This window comes from Zea mays, chromosome 1 (assembly GCF_902167145.1).
Source record: "Zea mays cultivar B73 chromosome 1, Zm-B73-REFERENCE-NAM-5.0, whole genome shotgun sequence".
In the NCBI taxonomy this organism is placed as follows: Eukaryota; Viridiplantae; Streptophyta; class Magnoliopsida; order Poales; family Poaceae; genus Zea; species Zea mays.
The window spans coordinates 285,347,982-285,368,346 of NC_050096.1; the positions used below are offsets into that span (position 1 = coordinate 285,347,982).

The 20,365-nt window shown below is 42.0% G+C and overlaps 3 protein-coding genes and 1 pseudogene across 3 annotated transcripts; 3 read left to right on the forward strand and 1 right to left on the reverse strand.

The window, feature by feature from the left end:
* Window positions 1-400: 400 nt before the first annotated feature.
* Window positions 401-1,732, forward strand: LOC109942359 (protein ALP1-like). The gene is made up of 3 exons (XM_020544296.1): window positions 401-917; window positions 1,002-1,227; window positions 1,302-1,732. The coding sequence occupies exons 1-3, from the start codon at window positions 408-410 to the stop codon at window positions 1,730-1,732; spliced, it is 1,167 nt and encodes a 388-aa protein (XP_020399885.1). The 5' UTR covers window positions 401-407.
* A 301-nt stretch (window positions 1,733-2,033) lies between these two features.
* LOC111590614 (uncharacterized) lies at window positions 2,034-3,176 on the forward strand. Its single transcript, XM_023301414.1, has 2 exons — window positions 2,034-2,361; window positions 2,436-3,176. Exons 1-2 carry the CDS (start codon window positions 2,086-2,088, stop codon window positions 2,991-2,993), a joined length of 834 nt encoding a protein of 277 aa, XP_023157182.1. The 5' UTR covers window positions 2,034-2,085; the 3' UTR covers window positions 2,994-3,176.
* A 6,713-nt stretch (window positions 3,177-9,889) lies between these two features.
* LOC103644028 (origin of replication complex subunit 5-like) lies at window positions 9,890-11,837 on the forward strand (annotated as a pseudogene).
* Window positions 11,838-13,853: 2,016 nt separating this feature from the next.
* LOC103645622 (phosphoenolpyruvate/phosphate translocator 3, chloroplastic) lies at window positions 13,854-19,392 on the reverse strand. The gene is made up of 6 exons (XM_020544298.1): window positions 19,169-19,392; window positions 16,514-16,599; window positions 16,350-16,434; window positions 16,123-16,242; window positions 15,959-16,027; window positions 13,854-14,153 (listed from the first exon to the last, which is right to left on the reverse strand). The coding sequence occupies exons 1-6, from the start codon at window positions 19,325-19,327 to the stop codon at window positions 13,854-13,856; spliced, it is 819 nt and encodes a 272-aa protein (XP_020399887.1). The 5' UTR covers window positions 19,328-19,392.
* Window positions 19,393-20,365: the final 973 nt, after the last annotated feature.

Below are 20,365 nucleotides of genomic sequence, written 5' to 3' on the forward strand. Positions count from 1 at the left end.
TTTGGAGCTTAATGTTACCTTTGTCACTGTCTATTCTATTATTTTAAGTTGAATGTTACCTTGTCATTGTTATTTCTGTTATTTTGAGCTGAATGCTACCTTTAATGTCTAAACTGGGTGAACTATTGTTGCAACTTGCTGTTCTCATACTTGTTTAAGTCTCTGAGCTATCAATTAATGGTATGTGATGATTCAATGCCTCTGGGTGGCGCATCTCTTGTATGTCGCAGCCGTGGCTCGTGTAAAAATTTGTTATCATATATTTGCAACTAGCACATCACTATGACAAAACTGTTATTTTCTGAGCTATAGATCAATGTTCTATGAAATTCCTTTTTAGCAACTAGCATAGTACATGTGAGCCAACTTAGACCTATAATCTCCTTTTCTATTTTATTACTCTAGCAATGGATCCTGCTATTGCACGTCGGCGGCTAATTGCAAAGGCCGTGGTCCTTGTAGCAGTTATGTCAGCCTGGTTGGATGCATGGTTGAGGCACCGACTGCATGCTAGGAGGTCTATCACTTATGGCCCAATGCACCAAAGAGACCAAGAGAGACAAAACAACCTGAGATTCATTTATGAATCCACTGATGTTGAGTGTGTTGACTTACTTAGGATGAGAAGGGCCCCTTTTATGCAGTTGTGTGACCTTTTTCGCACTAGGCAGCTATTGAGAGATAGCATTCATAGCTCAGTAGAGGAGCAGGTTGCCATGTTTTTACATGTGGTAGGTCATAATCAAAGGTTTAGAGTTGTACACATGACCTTTCGAAGGTCTATTGAGACCATCAGCAGATACTTCAGGGAAGTGTTGTATGCTGTTGGTGAACTGAGAAATGAAATGATCTTGCCACCTTCAACTGCTACACCAACCAAAATTAGAGATAGCCACAGATGGTACCCCTATTTCAAGGTCAGCCATCCAAACACACCACTACTAATCCCTTCCTTTTCATGTGTAGGGTTTGTAGTAACAAATGTTTGCCCTAATGTGTAGGACTGTATTGGTGCCATTGATGGCACTCATGTGCTAGCAAGAGTTCCTAGAAATCAGAGAGTTGCCTTCCTTGGCAGGAAACACACCACAACACAGAACATCTTAGCTGCTGTAGACTTTGATCTAAGGTTTACATATGTTCTTGCTGGCTGGGAGGGATCAGCACATGATGCCCTTATCCTTGCTGATGCCCTTGAGAGAGAAGATGGTCTAAAAGTGCCCCAAGGTAAAAAAATTAGTATTGGTCTACACAATACACACTTCCCTTGGTATTCCCTAATACATGATCTATGATGTTAGGTAAATTTTACCTTGTGGATGCTGGTTATGCTGTCAGGCCTGGGTTTTTACCCCCTTATCGTGCCACACGGTACCACTTGAGCGAATATGGGGGGAGGAATCCACAGAACCCAAAAGAGCTCTTCAACCTTAGACATTCATCACTAAGGGTGACAATAGAGAGGGCCTTTGGTGCTTTGAAGAACAGATTCAAAATATTATACAACAAACCTTTCCATCCATACAAGACACAAGTAAAGCTAGTTCTAGCCTGTTGTATCCTCCACAACTGGATTCTTCGTCATGGGAATGATGAACATATTCCACTAGAAGACACATGGGCTGCAAATCAAGTTCATGAGGGAGCTCCCCTTGACCCTGTCATGGACAATGCTGCCTGGTCTGCTACCAGGGACAATTGGGCTCAACAGATGTGGCAAAATAGGGGATAGTGGTCATTATGTACTATGCTAAGTTGCTCATAGATCTATAAGATCTAGTTCCATGCTGAGAACATTGTCTATTAGCAATGATGAACATTGTCACTTTCTTTGTGTGATGTGCCTAGTTGCTAATGATGACATTACTTACATCCTGATACCATTGTTGACAAGCAATGATGATTACTACTACTTCTACTTCTACTTTCCTATGCTGACATTACTACTATTTCTACTTATACTTTCCTATGCTGAGAATATCTATATGTCTTCCCCCTAATCTTTTACTTGTTCCAGCTATGGCTGACATGGTGTCTGGGGTTGGTAGCCAGGGGGCTAGGCCTGCTCTTAGGTGGAGTGCCGCAATGTCTAGGTTTGTTCTACGCCGTTTTGTTGACTTGATAGGTACTGGGGTTAGGACTGACAAGGGTTTTAAGGAAATCCACCTTAACTCTGTTGCTAAAAATGTCTCCGAGTTCTGTGGCCAAGAAGTAACAGGCCAGCAAGTGTACAATCACCTTCGTAAGTGGAGGTCTAGGTGGGTCAAAGTTTGCAAACTAAAGGACATTAGTGGCGCTCTTTGGGACGAGGATACCTTTGTCATAAGCTTAGAAGAGGGTCATTATGCTGCTTACATCAAGGTTAGGACCAACACCTTTCATTTCTCTAATTTGGTCTAACTTGAAATTGCTAACTTGAGTTGCTAACTCAATAGGATCACCCAAAAGATGCTGATTACCTCAATAGGCCCATAGAGAACTATATGGCTATGCAAATCATATTTGGAAGTGGGGTTGCCACTGGTAGGTTTGCAATGGGTTCAAATGAGCCTTTGGGCAAGCCAAGTGACATTGTTGACATCCTAGATGATGGCATTGAAGTGACCTCAGAGTTTGTTGATGCTTCCAATCTAACTGGCAAGGGAAAGACTGTTGATAAGGGTACCCCTGGTGACTCCATTGATACCAAGCCTATGTCCAACTTAGGGAAGAGGAAGAGGTACATGACTGATGAAGATGTTGCTGTGTTCAATGGGATGAAAGAGGTTGTATCTGATGTTGTTGCTGCTGTCCGTGAAAGCATCCATGCTGAAGCAGCACCTGGGATCTACAATGCTGTAATCAACTGTCCTGGGTTCTCTAGGGAGGCTCTCATGTATGCCCTAAACCACATGATGGAGCACAAGGCCACCTCCCTGGTGTTCCTGGACATGACTCCTGATGATCGTGACCTATGGCTCAAGACTTTCCTAGCCAAGCACTACCACAACTGATGTATCCCTGGGTGCAGCAATGTCTGTCTAGAACAATGATGTATCCCTGAGTTCTATGGGTTTAGGGCATCTATACTGTTTAAGAACAGATTTGGTCCACTTGCTCTATTCCATCTATACTAGATGCTACTTAAGAACAATGATGTATCCCTGAGTTCAATGGGTTTCCCTGTTTAAGAACAGATATGCTACAGTTTATCTGATGTGTCTCTCCTTTATCCTGATTAAGAACAGATTTGGTACTTGAGAACAATGGTGTTTCCCTGAGTCCTATGGATTTCCCTGTTTGAGAACTGATATGCTACACTTGATATGATGTGTGTGTCCTTTATGCCAATGATGATAACAAAAGTTAATATTAACCCTACTCAGTTAGCCAGCCACTAATAACAGTCATTTATGTTGTTTTGCTGTTTTTGGTGTTTAAGAACAGATATGCTACACTTGATCTGGTTTTGGTTTTTGAGAACTGATACTCCTATCTATAACCTTTATCACTATTTACTGAGCTGAGGCTACACTGTCATGTAGGATCAATTTTACTGAGCTATTTTTTCAGATCTGGTTTTGGTTTTTGAGAACTGATACTCCTATCTATAACCTTTATCACTATTTTACACTTGATCTGGTTTTTTCAGATCTGTTTTTGGTTTTTGAGCTGGCTACACTGTCATGTAGGATCAATTTTACTGAGCTGAGGCTAATATTAATAACTATTTCATACCATCTTGACCTGATGCTATTTGCTATTTGATATTTGAGGCTACACTTGTTGTTCTGTTCCTACCATCTTGACCTGATGCTATTTGCTATTCTGTTCTGTCATCTTGAGCTGGTTTTAGAACAATGATGATAGCGAACTGGATATTCTATTGGCTATTCTGTCATCTTGAGCTGGTTACAACAAGTGTTATTTGAGATGGTTACACTGATGAACTCTTGTACTAAAATTCAGATTCACCTGATGAACACTTGTTATTCTGTCATCTTGAGCTGGTTACACTGTCATGCTATTTGCTATTTGAGATGGTCTCTATTTGCTATTCTGTCATGCTATTTGCTATTTGATATGGTCTCTATTTGCAAACTGGATATGCCAATGATGATAGCGAAAATGGATATTAATCCTAATTAGGTAGCCAGTTACTAATATTTGTTGTTTTAGAATAGATATCATTTATGTTGTTTTTGATGTCCTATATGGTACTATAGAACAGATATGCTACACGATTTACTGTTTACATGTTCACATTTGCTGTTTACATGTTCACATTTGAACAGACATGGTTTTGAACAGATTTGATGTGTCCTATTTGCTGTTTAAATGTTCACATTTGCTGCCCTGTTTGAATTTCTGATGTTTCTATATAGTAGCTGGCTACACTATCATGTGGAAAATTTCATTGAGCTGAGGCTAATAAAAAAATTTCACTTTCATGTACTAAAATTCCTGATTTTACAAGTTTTGGTCTCTATTTAAGCTATGTATTTAGAAGTTAGATGGTCTCTATTTACAAGTGTTTTACAAGTGTATTTATTTACAAGTGTATGTATTTACAAGTGTCTTGTATTTACAAGTGTCATGTATTTACAAGTGTCATGTATTTAAAATCCTGTACAAAGAATTCTTTATTTCTGATCAACAGATTACCAGACTGATATGCTGTACAAAATTATGTTAATTTGTGTACAAAATTATGTTAATATAAAATTATTCTATAAAGTAGCCGACTTATGTTAATATAAAATTCTGTACAAAATTATCAGCTAATGATATTAGACATACAAGTGCCATACTGATATTAATTTGTGTTATTAGTAGCTTTTTACACGGTCCTATATTACTTGCATCCAGTTATACATGTGCCCACCAAACACGTGCTCACCAAATTCTGGCTGGTTACATTCAATCAACCAAACAACAACACAAATTATAACTTGCATCCACTAATACAGGCTTGGCTTGGCCTGCATGAGCTTATGAACCAGGCTCTGCCTAGCCATGGAACCAAACAGATGGTATATGCGCTGCCGCCTGGACCGGATAGACGATCTACGCGATGGATCAGCTGTCCAAGTCCGTGTCGCAAACGACAATGAGTTATTCTCCGTTGACGCCTCCCGTCAATTAATTGTTAACAACAATAGTAATCTAGAGATGCTGGACTAATTAATAATAGAGGTAAAAAAGTATTATTTTTGGGATTTTCTACTCGTCGTGTAACGTGTTTCTAGTACTTCCTCTGTCCCAAGGTATTAGTCGTTTTAGCTATTTATTTTTATTTCTATATTCAAATGAACGGCGATAAATCTAGACACGTATATAAAACAAATACTCTATCATTCCTATAATATAGTTCTTTTTAGCCCACTATATCCATTTAAATGATAATAAATATAGATATATATGCAAATTATATTGATGGCTCTTTTGCAACACATGAATTTCACAGGAGTATAAGAATTTTATAGAAATTAGTTCAAAAACACAGGGATAACGCATGATTCAAGAAATTTTCCTTTGTTCGAAAAGAGCACTCGTATGTTACTTAATGAATATGTACTTAGTCTAAAACAAATTATATTTTAGAACGAAGAGAGTACAATAATTATTGCATAAATCAACTAAAAGGGTTAAAAACGAATCTTATTTTGGAACGGATGAGGTTTTAAAGAAACAAAAAAGTTATATCTAAATTTTCATCTGTCTTCTTTGTTGCCCGGTTATAATCTACTCTTTTTTGCCCTCTCTAAGAGCAAAGTTAATGATATAGTCATCTAGTGGTTATAAGGTTCTTTGTAGTCTATCTTATAGCCGATATATATAATGGTTAGCACTTTACAATTAAGTTATGGTCCACTTATCTCTCTCACAAAATTTTTTGGTCCTCATATATAGTCATCTGCTGTTAGTTTATAGCTACTCTCTTCCAAGTCAGCGTTTACAAATGTTTTAAAACCCACTTCCACCTAATTATACGTAACAAACGTTTAATACAAAATTTATCGTAATTTCACGGTCTATATTTACAATATCACATGGAATGCTAAAACGGGAAGTGAAAAATCTATTAAATACTCAATCAAATCTACTGAAATATCCAAACAAATGTAAAAATACCTAGACTCGACAAAACGCAAAAGAGGCATAGTTTAGCCCCTCTCTCTCTCTCATTCTCATCCTTCAGGGCTAGTTTGAGAGCCACAAACCGCAGGGGTTAGAAGGGATAGAATATCTTTTTATTCAAATTTTTGATTTGAATAAGAAGAGGATTCTATTTCTTTCAACCTCCTCTGATTTTGTGACTTTTAAATTAGTTTTTTTTGAAAGGGAGAGGCAAAATACTTGCCGCTCCAATATATTAGAAGGAGAAGAACTAACAGGAAATTACAAGAAACCAAGACGACTTACAAGACTAGAAGTGAACTCCTGAACAAATTTACTAAGCGGACCTACTAGCCAGCCAGGCCATGGAAACAACCAACTAACTCTTTGACCACTCTTAGTCCTAAATAGATTTTAAACATAAACAATAAAGCAACGTAGCTTAAAAATGAAACCATAATAATGGAGAATAGGTTTGTATAGATGAAAATGCAACATGCAGCCCGATGATCAAACATCCTGACGCCCCGCCGGCCCGCCCCGACACGCACCTTTCTTTCCCGTGGACCGAGAGCAATGATTCCCACGTCTCTCTACTATGTTCCAATATTGCCAGCAAAACCTGCGCGCTATGCATTCGTAGTGGAGCTGCTGCCATTTGGGTCGCAATGGTATCTCAATTCTCAACTGCTCGACTATACGACTAGCTGTACTACACAGACGGAACAAGGTAATGCATTCAACAACTCCAAAGTTTATGAATTGCTTTTCATGTGTGTGGACCCTTGAAAACGATATAAGCAAATCTGTCTAGTAAAATAATTATATACAACACCGGAAATTACTAGTGAGAAATGTAATTTCGTAACTGTCTTCATGTGCGGGCACGACCCATAATGTACTTTTCCATAATTAGAGAGAAGTACATGAGAGACACGAGCGACATCATAGCAAGTACGATAGTTGCTTTTCTTTTTTCTTTTTCCTTTTTTCGTTTTGAAAGTGACGACGGGCTGCTTTGCATAGGCATATGCCACGAATTTTACCACAAGAGGTTATATATACTAACAATATAATTGTTGGTCACAGCTCTGTCCTAACAAAATTAAACATGATTGGTTTATTTTACTAGACAATTCATGATCACGAGTCCCGTAATAATTACCAAATGCACAATTCTCTACGCATGCCATTGCATCAAGCCTTCAAGGGTTTCAAAATCACCTATCAAGCATGTCTTTGCACCACTAACAAGATCATCGGCATCGCACAACTTTGATTCCTTTTCTTGAAACAGTTGCATCAACGTTCATTTTTGAGTGTCTGGTTGGTTGTCTATGACCCATCCAGGCTTATAGGATGCAAAAAAACATGCCGATTTTGAACTTTTTGATGAAGTAGTCAAACATGACACACAACTTGTTCCACAAGTGCTTGATTTCCGGATAAAAAACTAGCTTAACTTAGGCTCTGTTTGAATGCATTAGAGCTAATAGTTAGCTGCTAAAGACATCCAAACAATATAACTAATAGTTAACAAGTTATTTGTTAGGTAGCTAATTCCAATAACAATTTTAACCAACTAACTATTAGCTCTAGTGCATTCGAACACCTCTTAGGCTCTATTTCAATGTATTAGTTTTTAAAATTAGATCTAGGCATCCAAACAAACCAATTAATATTATAACTATTATCTATTTTAGTTGGAGACCCAAACACCTCCAGCTAATAGTCCAGCTAACTATTAGCTACAACCTACTCATCCATTAGTTATTAGTTGACTCAACTAGCTAAAATTAGGTAATAGTTAACCAGTTATACTAGCAAGTTTTTAGACATATAACTATTACCTTTAATGCATTTAAATAGACCGTCGTAAATCAATCACCTGTTCTGTGCAAAACACTCGAGAGTCCGTCTCCCTATTGCCCACAAATTCTATCATGTGAACCTACATAGTTTTTAAGAAAATAACTTTGGGCTAGACTTTTTTTAATCATCAACATTCGAATATAAGTTGTACTCAGTCTGTTTTAAACTATAAGACAATATAAATTTTTTAAAATTTCAAAGAATATTAAATTTAACCAAAATTTTAGGAAGAAATACAAAGATTTACTCATCCAATTGATATACTATAAAACTATAATTAACAAAACAAACTAACGTACTTATTTGGAATCATAAATGTAATTATTTTATCATACAAATATGGTTAAATTTAAATAGTCTGACTCTAAAAAAATTAGATTAACTTATAATTTAGGAGGAATGGAATATCATGTTCTTTTTTGGGATTAGTATGGTCCGAAAGACCCAATTTAGGCAATGTTTGTTTGATCCCAAAACTATAGGAATTGAGGGAGATTGGAAGGAATTGGAGAGGATTTTGACTTGTAGGAGATTTAATCCACCTCAATCCTTATGAAGACATGTTCGGTTATATCAATCAAGAAGGGGATTGGAGGGGATTAAATCTCCTCCTAGTAAAAAATGACTAGGAGGGGATTTAAACCTCTCCAATCCTCTTCTGGATTGGTGTAACCGAACAAGCCCTGAAGGTTTGTTCGGTTACATCCAGAGGGGGATTGGAGGAGTTCAAAAATGACTAGGCGGGGATTTAAACTCCTCCAATCCCCTCTGGATTAGTGTAACCGAACATACCCTTGAGGGCATGTTCGGTTATACCAATCCAGAAGAGGATTGGAGGGGATTTAATCCTCTCCTAGTCAAAAATGACTAGGAGGGGATTAAATCCCCTCCAATCCCCCTCTAGATTGGTGTAAACGAACAAGTCTGAATTGGCACAAAACCATAGTGGAACTGTTCTTCTCGAGTTCTCGTTGGTGCCACGTGCCAGGCTGCCAGCCATTCCCCCACCCCCACTGCCCGTGTATCCCATTCTTGGGCTTCACGCCTTCACCCATGGACCATGGTGGCGGTTGCTCCAGATTAGGGACCATGGTGGCTTAACTGAGATATGAGCATCAAAGAAAGACTATTCGCATGACACAACATTATTTGCGGCTGCCTTTCCCATAGCCCCTACTTGTCGCTGCTGCTTGCAGCAGCTGCTGCTTCGCGCTCATGGTTGCTGCCTGCAAGTGGTGCTGTGCGGCTTCCTGCTAGTGGTTGTCTCCTATAGCTGATGCTACTGTTGCGCGGCTACTTGCCCATGGCTGCCCTACCGATGTCTCGCAACCACACAAAACAAAGGATGGAAGAGATCCCAGTAGAAGGGGCGAAGGCTGGTAGTGTACCTTGCCGTCGGCGGCGAGTGCCTAGGTTCTGGCGAAGGCTGGTAGTGTACCTTGCTGTCGGCGGCGCATGCCTAGGTTCTGGCGGCCCTCGACTCGTGCCGCCGCCGCTGTTTCTTTTTTTCTTTCCTTTGCTCTCTCTCTTTCCGTTTGTTCCCAGTATCGCCGTTCGCTCCGCACGACCGATTTATCGTCGCAAGATCCCGATATCTGGGTCACGCACGGGTGGAAGCCCAGAATAGGTTCCGACTTTAGGTGGCCTGTTGGAGAGGTCACAGATTGCAAACAGTGTCTATTTACAACCTATTTTGAGTTTAAGTCAGATTTTAGGTCCTTTGTTGGACTCAGTCTTAGTGCAAAGTGCAAACGGTCAAAAAATGGCCGATCGACGACAGCCCACTGCCCACCCGTGCCGCATCTTCCCGCCCAAAAATTTCCAAAGACCCCAACTCCCGCCCGCCATTCCTGATCCCTCCGGACTAGGGTTCCGACGGCTACCGCGCCGACGCCGACCACCGCCGACACCCTCCGCGATGTCACAGCCTGTCACTCCGCGCCGTGTCACCCGCTCCTCCGCGGCCGATCCCGCCTTGCGGACCTCCCCGTCCAACAACTCCAGGCCCAAATCCACGACCAGGCGCCAACCCGTCCCCACCGACGCCGCGAAGGAAGAAGGGGAGCATGAGCGGAGCACCGTAGACGCGATCCTCGAGGCGTTGCCCGGCCGGCGCGCGCAGGCGATGGACCTTCTTCGGCTCCTGGCGCCCGCGCCGGCACTGCTGCTTCTCCTACACGGGGGCGCCGCCACGGGGAAGACGCGTGCGCTCCCCTCCTCGCTCTTCGCCACGTGCGCCCCCGCCCGCGGTGCATCGCCTACGCCACCCTGCGCTCGCTCCCGTCCCCTCGCGCTCTATTCTCCTCCCTCCTCACCCAGCTCAGCCCGCCTTCGTCAACCTCCGCGTCCTCTCGCCTGCGCATCCCCGACAAGCCCTCGGAATTCGTCGCTGCGCTCCACGACACGCTTGCTGGCCTCTCAGCGCAGGGCGAGGTTGTGTATCTGGTGTTCGATAATTTGGAGGTCGTTAGGAGCTGGGACAAGGGCGCCCAACTTCTGGCGCTCCTCCTCCGTCTCTACGATCTCCTCCAGTTGCCGTAGGCCGTGCTCATGTACGTGAGCAGCGCAACACCTGACGCGTACTACTCCATGACTGGCTCTGTCGAGCCGAATCACATTTACTTCCCTGATTACACAGTGGACGAGGTTCGAGACGTTATGATGCGAGGCCATCCCAATCCGAAGCTGTACTCATCGTTCCTTAGGTAAGGGATTCATCAATGATTCTGGCTTTGTGCTCATTTGATCCTGGGTATGGGTCGAATCAAATACCAAACAGTATATTTTACATGGGTATGCTAATGCCTTGGGAGCATGGTTGGACTGTGATTACTTAATAGTGCTATTTTCTTTTCATTCCTGTTGTTGTTTGGCAGTGTGGCGCTGACGCCATTGTTCCGGGTAACAAGGAGGGCAGATGAACTGGTGGCTGCACTAGTGCACTGGAGCCACTATTCAGTAGGTACTGCCAGCCATTGGGGGTTTTGAAGGCCGTTCCGGATGAGAGCATCAAAAGGAGGTTATTTGAACACATACAGCCACATTTGGCTGTTGCCTTGAACGAGACATTCAGTGTTCCCATGACTTATGTGGATGAATGCAAGGGCCACATTTCCGGTGGGAAAGCTAGTAGTAAAAGACAGATCCACAGTAGGGATGCTTTGCCGACTGAATTGGAGTTCCACATGTCCGTGTCTGCGAAATATTTACTATTGTCAGCTTTCCTGGCTTCAAGGAACCCGGCTACGCTTGATGCAGCTTTGTTCGATTCAACTGGAGGGTCAGATAGCCATAGGCGTAAGAGAAAGTATGCCACCTAATCTCATCTCCTGATTTGCCAACAGTCTAATTATCTTATTAGAATATTAGATGCTTACATCGTTGTTCCTTGATGTAGGAGTTCTCAGGTGTTGACGAATATGAAGGACACCATGGCCGAAGAGATGCTTTTGAAAGGCCCTGGCACATTTCCTCTTGAGAGGCTCTTGGCTATATTTTAGTGTATCACGTCAGTGTCAGAAGATCTCGGTGATGTTGAATGTCCTGATAGTATGATGAATGAAAGTCGAATAACTGGTTTGATGTCAGATGTTCTTTTGCAACTGTCAACACTTTGCAATTCTAATTTCCTCTCCAAAAGCCGGAGCTGTCCACTAGAAGGCTCAGCTAGATATCGAACAAGGTGAGCACCTTGTAACATTGATGAAGATTTAGCACATTGATGCACTCAAGGTGAGCACCTTGTAACATTCAGCTGTAAGACACTGTGGCTGTATTATGATCTTCTTGTGATTTCTTTATCATATTATTTACAGGTTGCCAGGAGTGTTAGTTTCCCCCTCTCGAAATATATCTACAGAAGATAGCCTTATCCTTAGCCTAGGCTGTAACAAGTGTTGTTGGGTTTAGATTATATTGGAATCCAATCTGTCTAGTTCCCTTGATGGTAGTGCATCAAGGGGTAAAACAATTGATATATGCTCCATCCTTCAGTTTCTTGACTTTTTTAGTCGTGTTTCTCAGTCAGACAATGAGTATGGTATATGATGCTGAATCTAGTGGTAACTATTGGAATAGAAACCGTAAACCTAAATCAGGGTAGGCTGCTCTATTAATATATAGATTGGTATATGGGCTAGGCCTAGGCCCATTACAATTGTAGTACACACACATTAGTCTGACCCCCCTCTCCCGCTGGCGCAACTCCATACAAATGTTGAGATTGGACCGAAATTCTGATAACACCGTGGATGGGAACCCCTTGGTGAAGATGTCGACGGACTATAAAGTGGTCGGCACGTGGAGGACGCGGACATCAACGACGTGGGCGGGAGGGGGTGGCCGACGGGGAAGAGGTTGGTAGAGAGGTCGCCGGTGGAGGGAGGGAGGCCAGTGGGTGGCTGCCCCATGGCGCCGGTGGCTGAGCAGGGGCTGGCGGCTAGGGAGGAGGGGGATACAGAGAAAGTGGCTTGATACTATATTGGAATAGAAACCCTAATTCTAAATTAGGATAGGCTGCCCTAATAATAGATAGACTAGGTGAGTGCCCGTGCGTTGCAACGGGACCATATAATACTATGATAACTTATATATAAAATATGTGTTATACTGTTATGAGAAAATGTTTCATAATCCTTTTGTGATCCTGGCAATACATAAATTTTGTTATTTTAATATAGTTATTTCACCACTACATTTCAATCATCAGTACCATACAGACTTCTATATATACCACGATCTGCATGGTCTCGTCGTTAGAGAGCACGTCACACACTTGTCGAAAGAAGTTCCCTCGTACATCGTCGTTAGATCTAGTAAAAGAAAATTAAGACAGTGTTAAACATACCTGAGTTATCAGATTTGGGAGCTTGAAAAATGGAACCCATAAGAGTGCAAATAATCAAAAAAAATAATGATGGTGGCTGCACCCACAAATTAAAGTCCCACATGCTGACATGTTTTGGTAGTGCAATAAGCACCCAAAATAGATGAGGCATATCACATCATGATTCATGGAAATCTCATCACCAAGGTTGGAAAATCCAATCCCTAATCCCCATGAAAGTTAATTAAAGAAAGAAAATAAGAAAACATAGTAGTAGGATGGTTGCTCGAATGCTCCTACCTTGGATTGTGCTGAAGAATCTGCTACACTTGGTGTCCTGGAAAATGACGCTGAGGTTGGTGCCCCTCAACACGGGCGGGGTCACGGTAAAAATCGTCGCAACGCACACGCAAATCGACCTGATGAGCGAGCGCTCGTCAGATACCTGGTGTTGCTTAGCCTATACAAGCAGGGCCTTGGCGCCATGGCCAACAAGGGCTGGTCACGAGCACGCTTAGGCAGCACATCATGCCCGTCGGGAAGCTTGACACGCTACACCGACGCGAAGCTGTTGTTCTCGATCTTCTTCTCCTCCAAGAAGTTGTCGATGATGCGAGTCAGGTCATGGATCCTGAACTCCTCGCATTCGAGCGACGGGACCAACGGCGCTGGCATCGCCATGGCTCCGCATTGTGGCACAGCCACCGTGACTGCTCCCCGAGAAACAACGCCAGCGTCGTCTTGTTGTGTCAGAGGTAGAGCGCCACTGTAGCCGCCCACGCCGACCGCGATGACCAGGATCCTGACCTTCTTCTTCCCCCTGTCCTCGTCTCTGGCTACCAATCGCTCCCTGCTGTTGGCGATGAGGATCCTGGAAGCGTCCAGCTGCATCGCGCAAGCCTGACAGACCGTGAGATCCTCGCCTCCGATGCCATAGAGAGCGCAGGAGCCGGAGCTAATGTCGGAGGGTCATAAGGACTGCGAGCTCCTCGCCTCCGGTGCCATAGAGCATGCCAAAGCCGAAGATGATGTCGTAAGGCCACAGGGGCCGCTTCTCTTATGCGCGCAGGCACCATACATGATGCTTGCGGTGGCCGCCGAAGGAGATGATGTCACAGAGCCACCAGAGAAGGTTCGACTCTCCCCCCTGGTGCTGCTTGCGGTGGTGCGCCGATGGAGGAGGGGAGGTTGTGGGCGGCGAGGTCCTCCGGCTCCTCGCTCCGCTCGACTGCTGCCCGCTCAACTGCTCCTTCTTGGCTGAGGCTCGACCAAGATAGTCTGTATGCGAAGTCGCCGACGCCGCGTCGATGGAGGAAGGGAGGAGGGGAGGTTGTGGACTATGATGTCTTTCGGCTCTCTATGATGGAAGGAGAAAGGGGAGGGGAGTTTGCGGATGGCTCTGGCGTCGGCAAAGTGCGGGAGAGGAATCGAGACGCACATTGATTTATGTTCTTCTAGCACGCTGAACTGAGAGAAGTGGAGGTCGTGGCCGTGGGGAGGGATTTTGCGGAGTGTTGAGCGGTTGCAGGAAGGGGGTCTATGGGGACAGAGGTTGTCGTCGCGGAGAGGAAGGCTTGCGGTTTCTAGTTGAAGACACCACTCCTCGATGGAGAGTAGCATGTGGCCTTCGGGACAAATATAGTAGATGTTTTTCATGTCATAAATGTAGACTTAAACATACATGTGGTGTAGCGGTAGCTACTTCTCGCCTTGGCTTGAGGGTGCACGGTTTTGAATCCCCTTGTGGCCATGTGTTTTTTAGCTAGGCGTGAGGTGTGCGGGGGAATGGAAATGGGTGTGGGTTGGGAATGGCAGAACACGGAATGGCAGGCTACACTTGATGTCTTAATAAGTAGTAGAGATTTAATACGTATACAAAGTAAATTTAATAACAAAGCGAACATATGTTTCATATATAAGATATTAAACTGACAAGATTAAATACTACACTTTATCCTAAGCAAAAGGCAGAGAAATGTAGGAGTTGAATCGGAGCCTAACCCTTTTTTATAGCCCATTTGTCCTCCTTCAGCTAGCGAGGTGTTACTATATAGAAGCACTGCACTACATGTGGCTTCATGTCGTACTGGGTTTGGTTGATTTCTTATAGCCCATCTATGGTGTAACGGTCTCTTGGTAGATGAGAAACGTAGGAGGGGAACAGACCTACGCGCGTTGGTAGGTGAGAAGCGAAGGAGAGAAAGTGACTAACGAAACTGTTGCTTTAAAGATACAGAGATGTGTAAGTGCGCGCTAGTGCCTTCCCAGCCTCTTACACCTCTAGCCCCATTCTTTTATTCAGATACACACTCTCTCAACAAACGTGCATCTCATAGTAATAAACTGCAATCCTTTTCATTACATTCAAGAAAACGATGTACAACTGCAGAAAGGCTTCAAAAGAATACAACAATGTCATGAAGCCTAGGCCAGACAGTTTTTGCACAAACCCTTCTCTTGTGGACAGCTATTAGGACTTAGGACCAATGACACTGCCATTCCGAACAAATACCCAGCAACTGCACCATAGGTGACACACATTGGCCATTCCTACAAAAGATCAAATAGTAGTAAATAAGTCATAAAGCCCAGCAAAGGAATCATCATCAATGTGTCATTTCACAGCATGTCAGGCATATGAGAATAGATAAATAGGGGGCTACTGAGAGTTTCAAAATAAAAAACACTCCACAACATGTCAAGCTAATCAATGAATTTCATGTAGCAGGTACTTCTCTTGTTTTAATGTCTAGCCATGCTTGACTTTTTGTGAACCCCCATGTGTTTACCCTAGTCAGATCATAAACATAAGTATGTTCGGTAGAGCTATTTAGTGTCATGTTAACCACCGAGTGTCACAAACACATCCATATGATCCAGCTTTCCCATGCCTAGAAACATAATGCTTGAGATTCAAAGATGGTAATATGGTATGTCTACCTGCCATGGTCTCTCCTAGTCAAGGGGCATAGGCCAAGCACCGAGCCATGCTCCTAGCATAGCTCTATGGCAAGGTGCAGAGACCATGTAATTCTCAACATCAGTTGGCGTAAGTAGTTTGTTTGGACCTAAGTAGCCAACCGCAGTAGCCACTAACAGACAATCTTAGCAACATCCGAGAGACTACAAAAAATGTTTTGAGCGGAGACAGACTGACCTCACCTGTTGGTAAAAATAGAAAGATGTCCCAGCAAGTGCCGCTCTTACAAATAATTCTTTTACATTAACTCCCTGAAAACCCAGAAAGTTTAGTGTTCAGCAATTTCATGTCAGTAAAGTGTTGAAATATTCCAAAATTTCTTGTTTTTCATGCTGGCCACCCTTACAGCATTCTGTAGATACGATGGGCTAAACTTGATTCCTTCTACACATAGCATCAGTGGAGCAGATAACAAGAATGCCATGACAGTTATTATTGAGAAGAGATTTATGTCATCCAAACTGTCCTGTAATAAGAACAAGTCTAGTTAGGGGGTGTAGCGTTCACAACATATATCGTGCTGAACTGTTGTGGATTTACAGTTAGGGAACATTATAAGCGCAAAAGGCTCACCTCTTTATCAGCGAGAATTTTCTTGCTGTAAACGTTCCGCGATTGATTCATAAGATTCGAAGTCATGGCACTCCAGAATCCAATCCTGTTTTCTCCTAGTATTAGAATCAAATACACAATATTGCTTTGATTAAATTCTTTGACGCTTTAAAGCAATAAATTACCAGTTGAATGAAACTTCAGTCATCGACGCCAATACAACTCCACCAACAATAGGGACAAGAGAACCCAACACTGGTAGAGAAGGTGTCCGTAGAGACAGAATACAGAAACAGATGTTTATATGAAGGATTCCACCTTTGAGGACAAATAATCTAGTAAAGGTGCGATGTATAGAAATAGTGCCTCCTCAACTCCATGGATAAAGTGTGATCAAGCCAAAACTATACATTTCTAAAAAAATCAAAGCACAAATCTGAGAAATTGTTGTTTTAATTCCTTGCTGGGAAGCCCAGCTTTGCAGCTCAATTTGTGCAGCTACCACAAGCGCAACACAGAAATTGTGGAAAGGATTAGTGTTGATCATAATGTTCTCCATATATGGGCTCACAATCATCATTTGTTTTAGCTTCATTCTTGAAATAGCCTTTAGTTACATTTGGACCCCCAATGAAAACTTCTCCCCGAGGCATTGGTAAATCAACGGTCAAGTATCCACCCTCAGGCCAGTCAATCAACTAAAAATACAGTGGCCGATGTCTGAAAGGTTGCCTCGCTCTAAAAGACTAACTAAAAAGCTATCACACTTTTAGTCTAAAAAGCTATCATAGTTTCAGTTTGTCGAACTCTAAAAAACTATCACATTAGAGTCAACTTTTAACTCTCTGACATTTTTAACTATAAGACAACTAAAACTCTTAAAACTACTATTCTTAATATTAGAGTTGCCTATTAAATCTTAGAAGACTCTAAAAACTACTATTTACCGATTCTCCAGCTTCCATTAGTTGGCCCTTTAAAAGATCGAATTTCTCTTGTGTAAGTTTGTTCAGTACACAGCATAATTAAGACAAATTAAACAAAACATAATGGAGAAATAAGGAACTGGGAAGTTTTACTCTATAAGGCAAACAACGCACTAAAATAACCGAGCAGGAAGGTAAATCATTGAATTACCCACCCTTTTACCGTTTTGAAGACTCTTTGTTTCTCCGAGAGATTTCCTCTTTGGGATGACCAGGGCACTTTAGTCTTAAAAAGAGCAGTGGTAGGTCCAACCTGAAATTTTGTAAAAAGAACATGGCAATTTTGATATGTAAGCTATTTGTAGTTTGGATCCGCGTTTTCAGTCTACATCATTTGAAAATGACAAAACAAATTAAACAAAAAAATGACCACACCCTGTAGAGTATAAAGGTTGTGAAGACTAGAAATTGAAATGTTAATAATCACATTCCATATGACATACTATTGCCTGGCTAAAAACATGCATTGTGAAACTATTTATTGCATATAGAGCATCTACTCTATATTTTGTAGTATACTTCAAATGGAAAATGTAGGAGGATTTTTTAGTCCTTCAATCGAGCTGTGTAATCTGGAACAGACTTTGGTTCAACTATATTTTTTAGAATACTGGCCTCAAGTAAATTGACAACCAAACCATGATTAACATTTTGTTCATCCTCAAATATGTTGAAGGCTAAGTGATTGACACTTGGTGGTTCAGAGCAGTGAACCATTTATAGGTTAATAAATCATAGTAGGGTGACCGTGCGTTGCTACGACAACTTACAAATTGGTACAAAACAGTGGTACAATCGACTGCAGTGAGGGGTCTAGGGTATTGTACCTCTGCAGCATGAGCCTCTTGGTCCTGGTGTAGATGGGAGGTGGTCGTCGACTGCAGTGAGGATTTGGGGCGAGGATGGCTCTCGGCCTGAATAGGTGATCCACCTGCAAGAATAAAGCGAATCGTCCTCCCAAGATTGCACGAACCTTTCTAAAGACAAGCACCACAAAAGCTTCTCTAGTCTCCACACACCAAAGCAGCTTCCATTAACAACGGCTAGACGATGGCTATAGAAATATCAAATAATCTCTTCACTAACTCTCCTTTTACATCAACCTGAATTCATCTAAGCATGAAATAAATAGAACAGTTTGCAAGAACATGAAAGACCACAAAAGGCAAAGTATGAGCTAACTGTAGCGAATAACATTACATTTTTTCGTACACCATCACGAACACGATCAAGTATAGCAGGTACAGCAGTCATTAAAATTGGCTTTAGTACAAAAGCATCACCTTGCGTCGCAAGCGGGGCGTGCAGGTGGTGGCAATAGCCAAGCGTGGTCCATTTCTTGGAGATGGGGCCTGACCCTCGTAGCACCAAATCATCTCCTCGTCCTCCTCTAGTCCTTATTATGAGTACAGTTTTACATTTAATAGGATATAAAATAGTAAGCATATGCGGATTTTGGTTTATAAAAATTGTTTGCAATTTATCATTAAAGTTGAATTAAAAACCAAACCGTTTATGTGATATATATCAGTGTTCCTTTATAGCTTCCATGTTCTCCTTAAGAACATCAGTAACAGTAGATTTATTTTGCTCAATGGAAATAAACCTTTAACAGATTCAGTACTTAAGCTTCTAAAAAAATGAGTGTATAACTTATGTGTTCTTTATCCAATGGAATTTAGATATTTCTAAAACAGATTGAAGCATCAAAGGGTACCTTAAATAATTTAATAGGTGTAGGAGCAAAATCCTAAAAAGGTAATGGAACAGAACTGTCAGTAGAACAGATGTTTATATGAAGGATTCCACCTTTGAGGACAAACAATCTAGCAAAGGTGCGAACCAACCAATTACCTCTCCTAGGAATAGGATAGAGAGGAGGACCGAGAAGAAGGGCTCCATGGCCTTGATGGTGTGGGTGAAGGAGACAACCACCTTACCCAAACTCATATTGGTGAAAACATTTCCAAGCATGTGGATCAAGGTCAAAGGCAGGAGCTTTGCATACTGCATCGCATCAGTTACACGAGTGAACCAGCTTTACATTGGTGCAGTTCAGTCAATCTTTTTTGTTTATTACTTCCTCCTTTCCAAATTATAATTATAAGACGTTTCAGTCTGCAGTTCAGTCAACTAAAAAATATTTATGTTGTTAGGCATGCTAGATGAAGGCATATTACTTGCAAGCCACCAAGAACTTTCATATAGAAAATTGAACAGATGAAAATACATGGAGCAAGTTACAACTAAGGAGTAAGGAGGTGAAATTGTGTTTGAGAACTACCAGTGGTGACACTGACAAAAGAGAGGTTGGTGACGGCAACACAGACAACATCAAGCTCATCATGGGAGGAAACACCACGACAACCCCTAGAAGCTCCAAGAGTGGCAAATCTGAGCAGCTGAAATAAATGCGGCCACATTGTACTAAAGAACGGGTATATTCTATCTTATATTTATAGCCTCTATCTTATAACAGATGTCATTTTTTAACCAAACATTATTTGAACCTTCTAGTGCAAAACGATCCTAAAACACTTTCTCGGACAAGCAGTCAGCTCCTCAAAAGGAAAAGGGAAAAAGAACCACCTCAATGGATGAATATGCTAGTGAACTAAACAAGCAAAATGCACTGGTCAGCTATATAGTGTGCAGCTAGAAACTGATAGCTGTATCGTCTGACAAATAAATCACCTCATTTTCTCTGTAAAACTTGTAAAGCTCTTCAGCATATTCTGTTACTCCAAGCTGGTTCCTCAAGTCCGCACTCTGCACTGTCAATATCCATGAACGATTCATCTTGGTTGACAATGGCCTTGTTCTCTATCTCACCCTGCATTGCCAAAAATGACAGTAAGCAATAGCCATGACAAAGATGGCCAAAACAAATCAGAAGTGCAAATAGCATGTTGATATCGCTATAACTACCAATACCGTCGACCGTCTCATAGAGTTCCACATCAATATCAATGGTGTCATCATCGACCGATTCCTTATGTTGATCAAATCCGGATTTTGGATCAGTTATGAATTTATGATCAACTGACATTC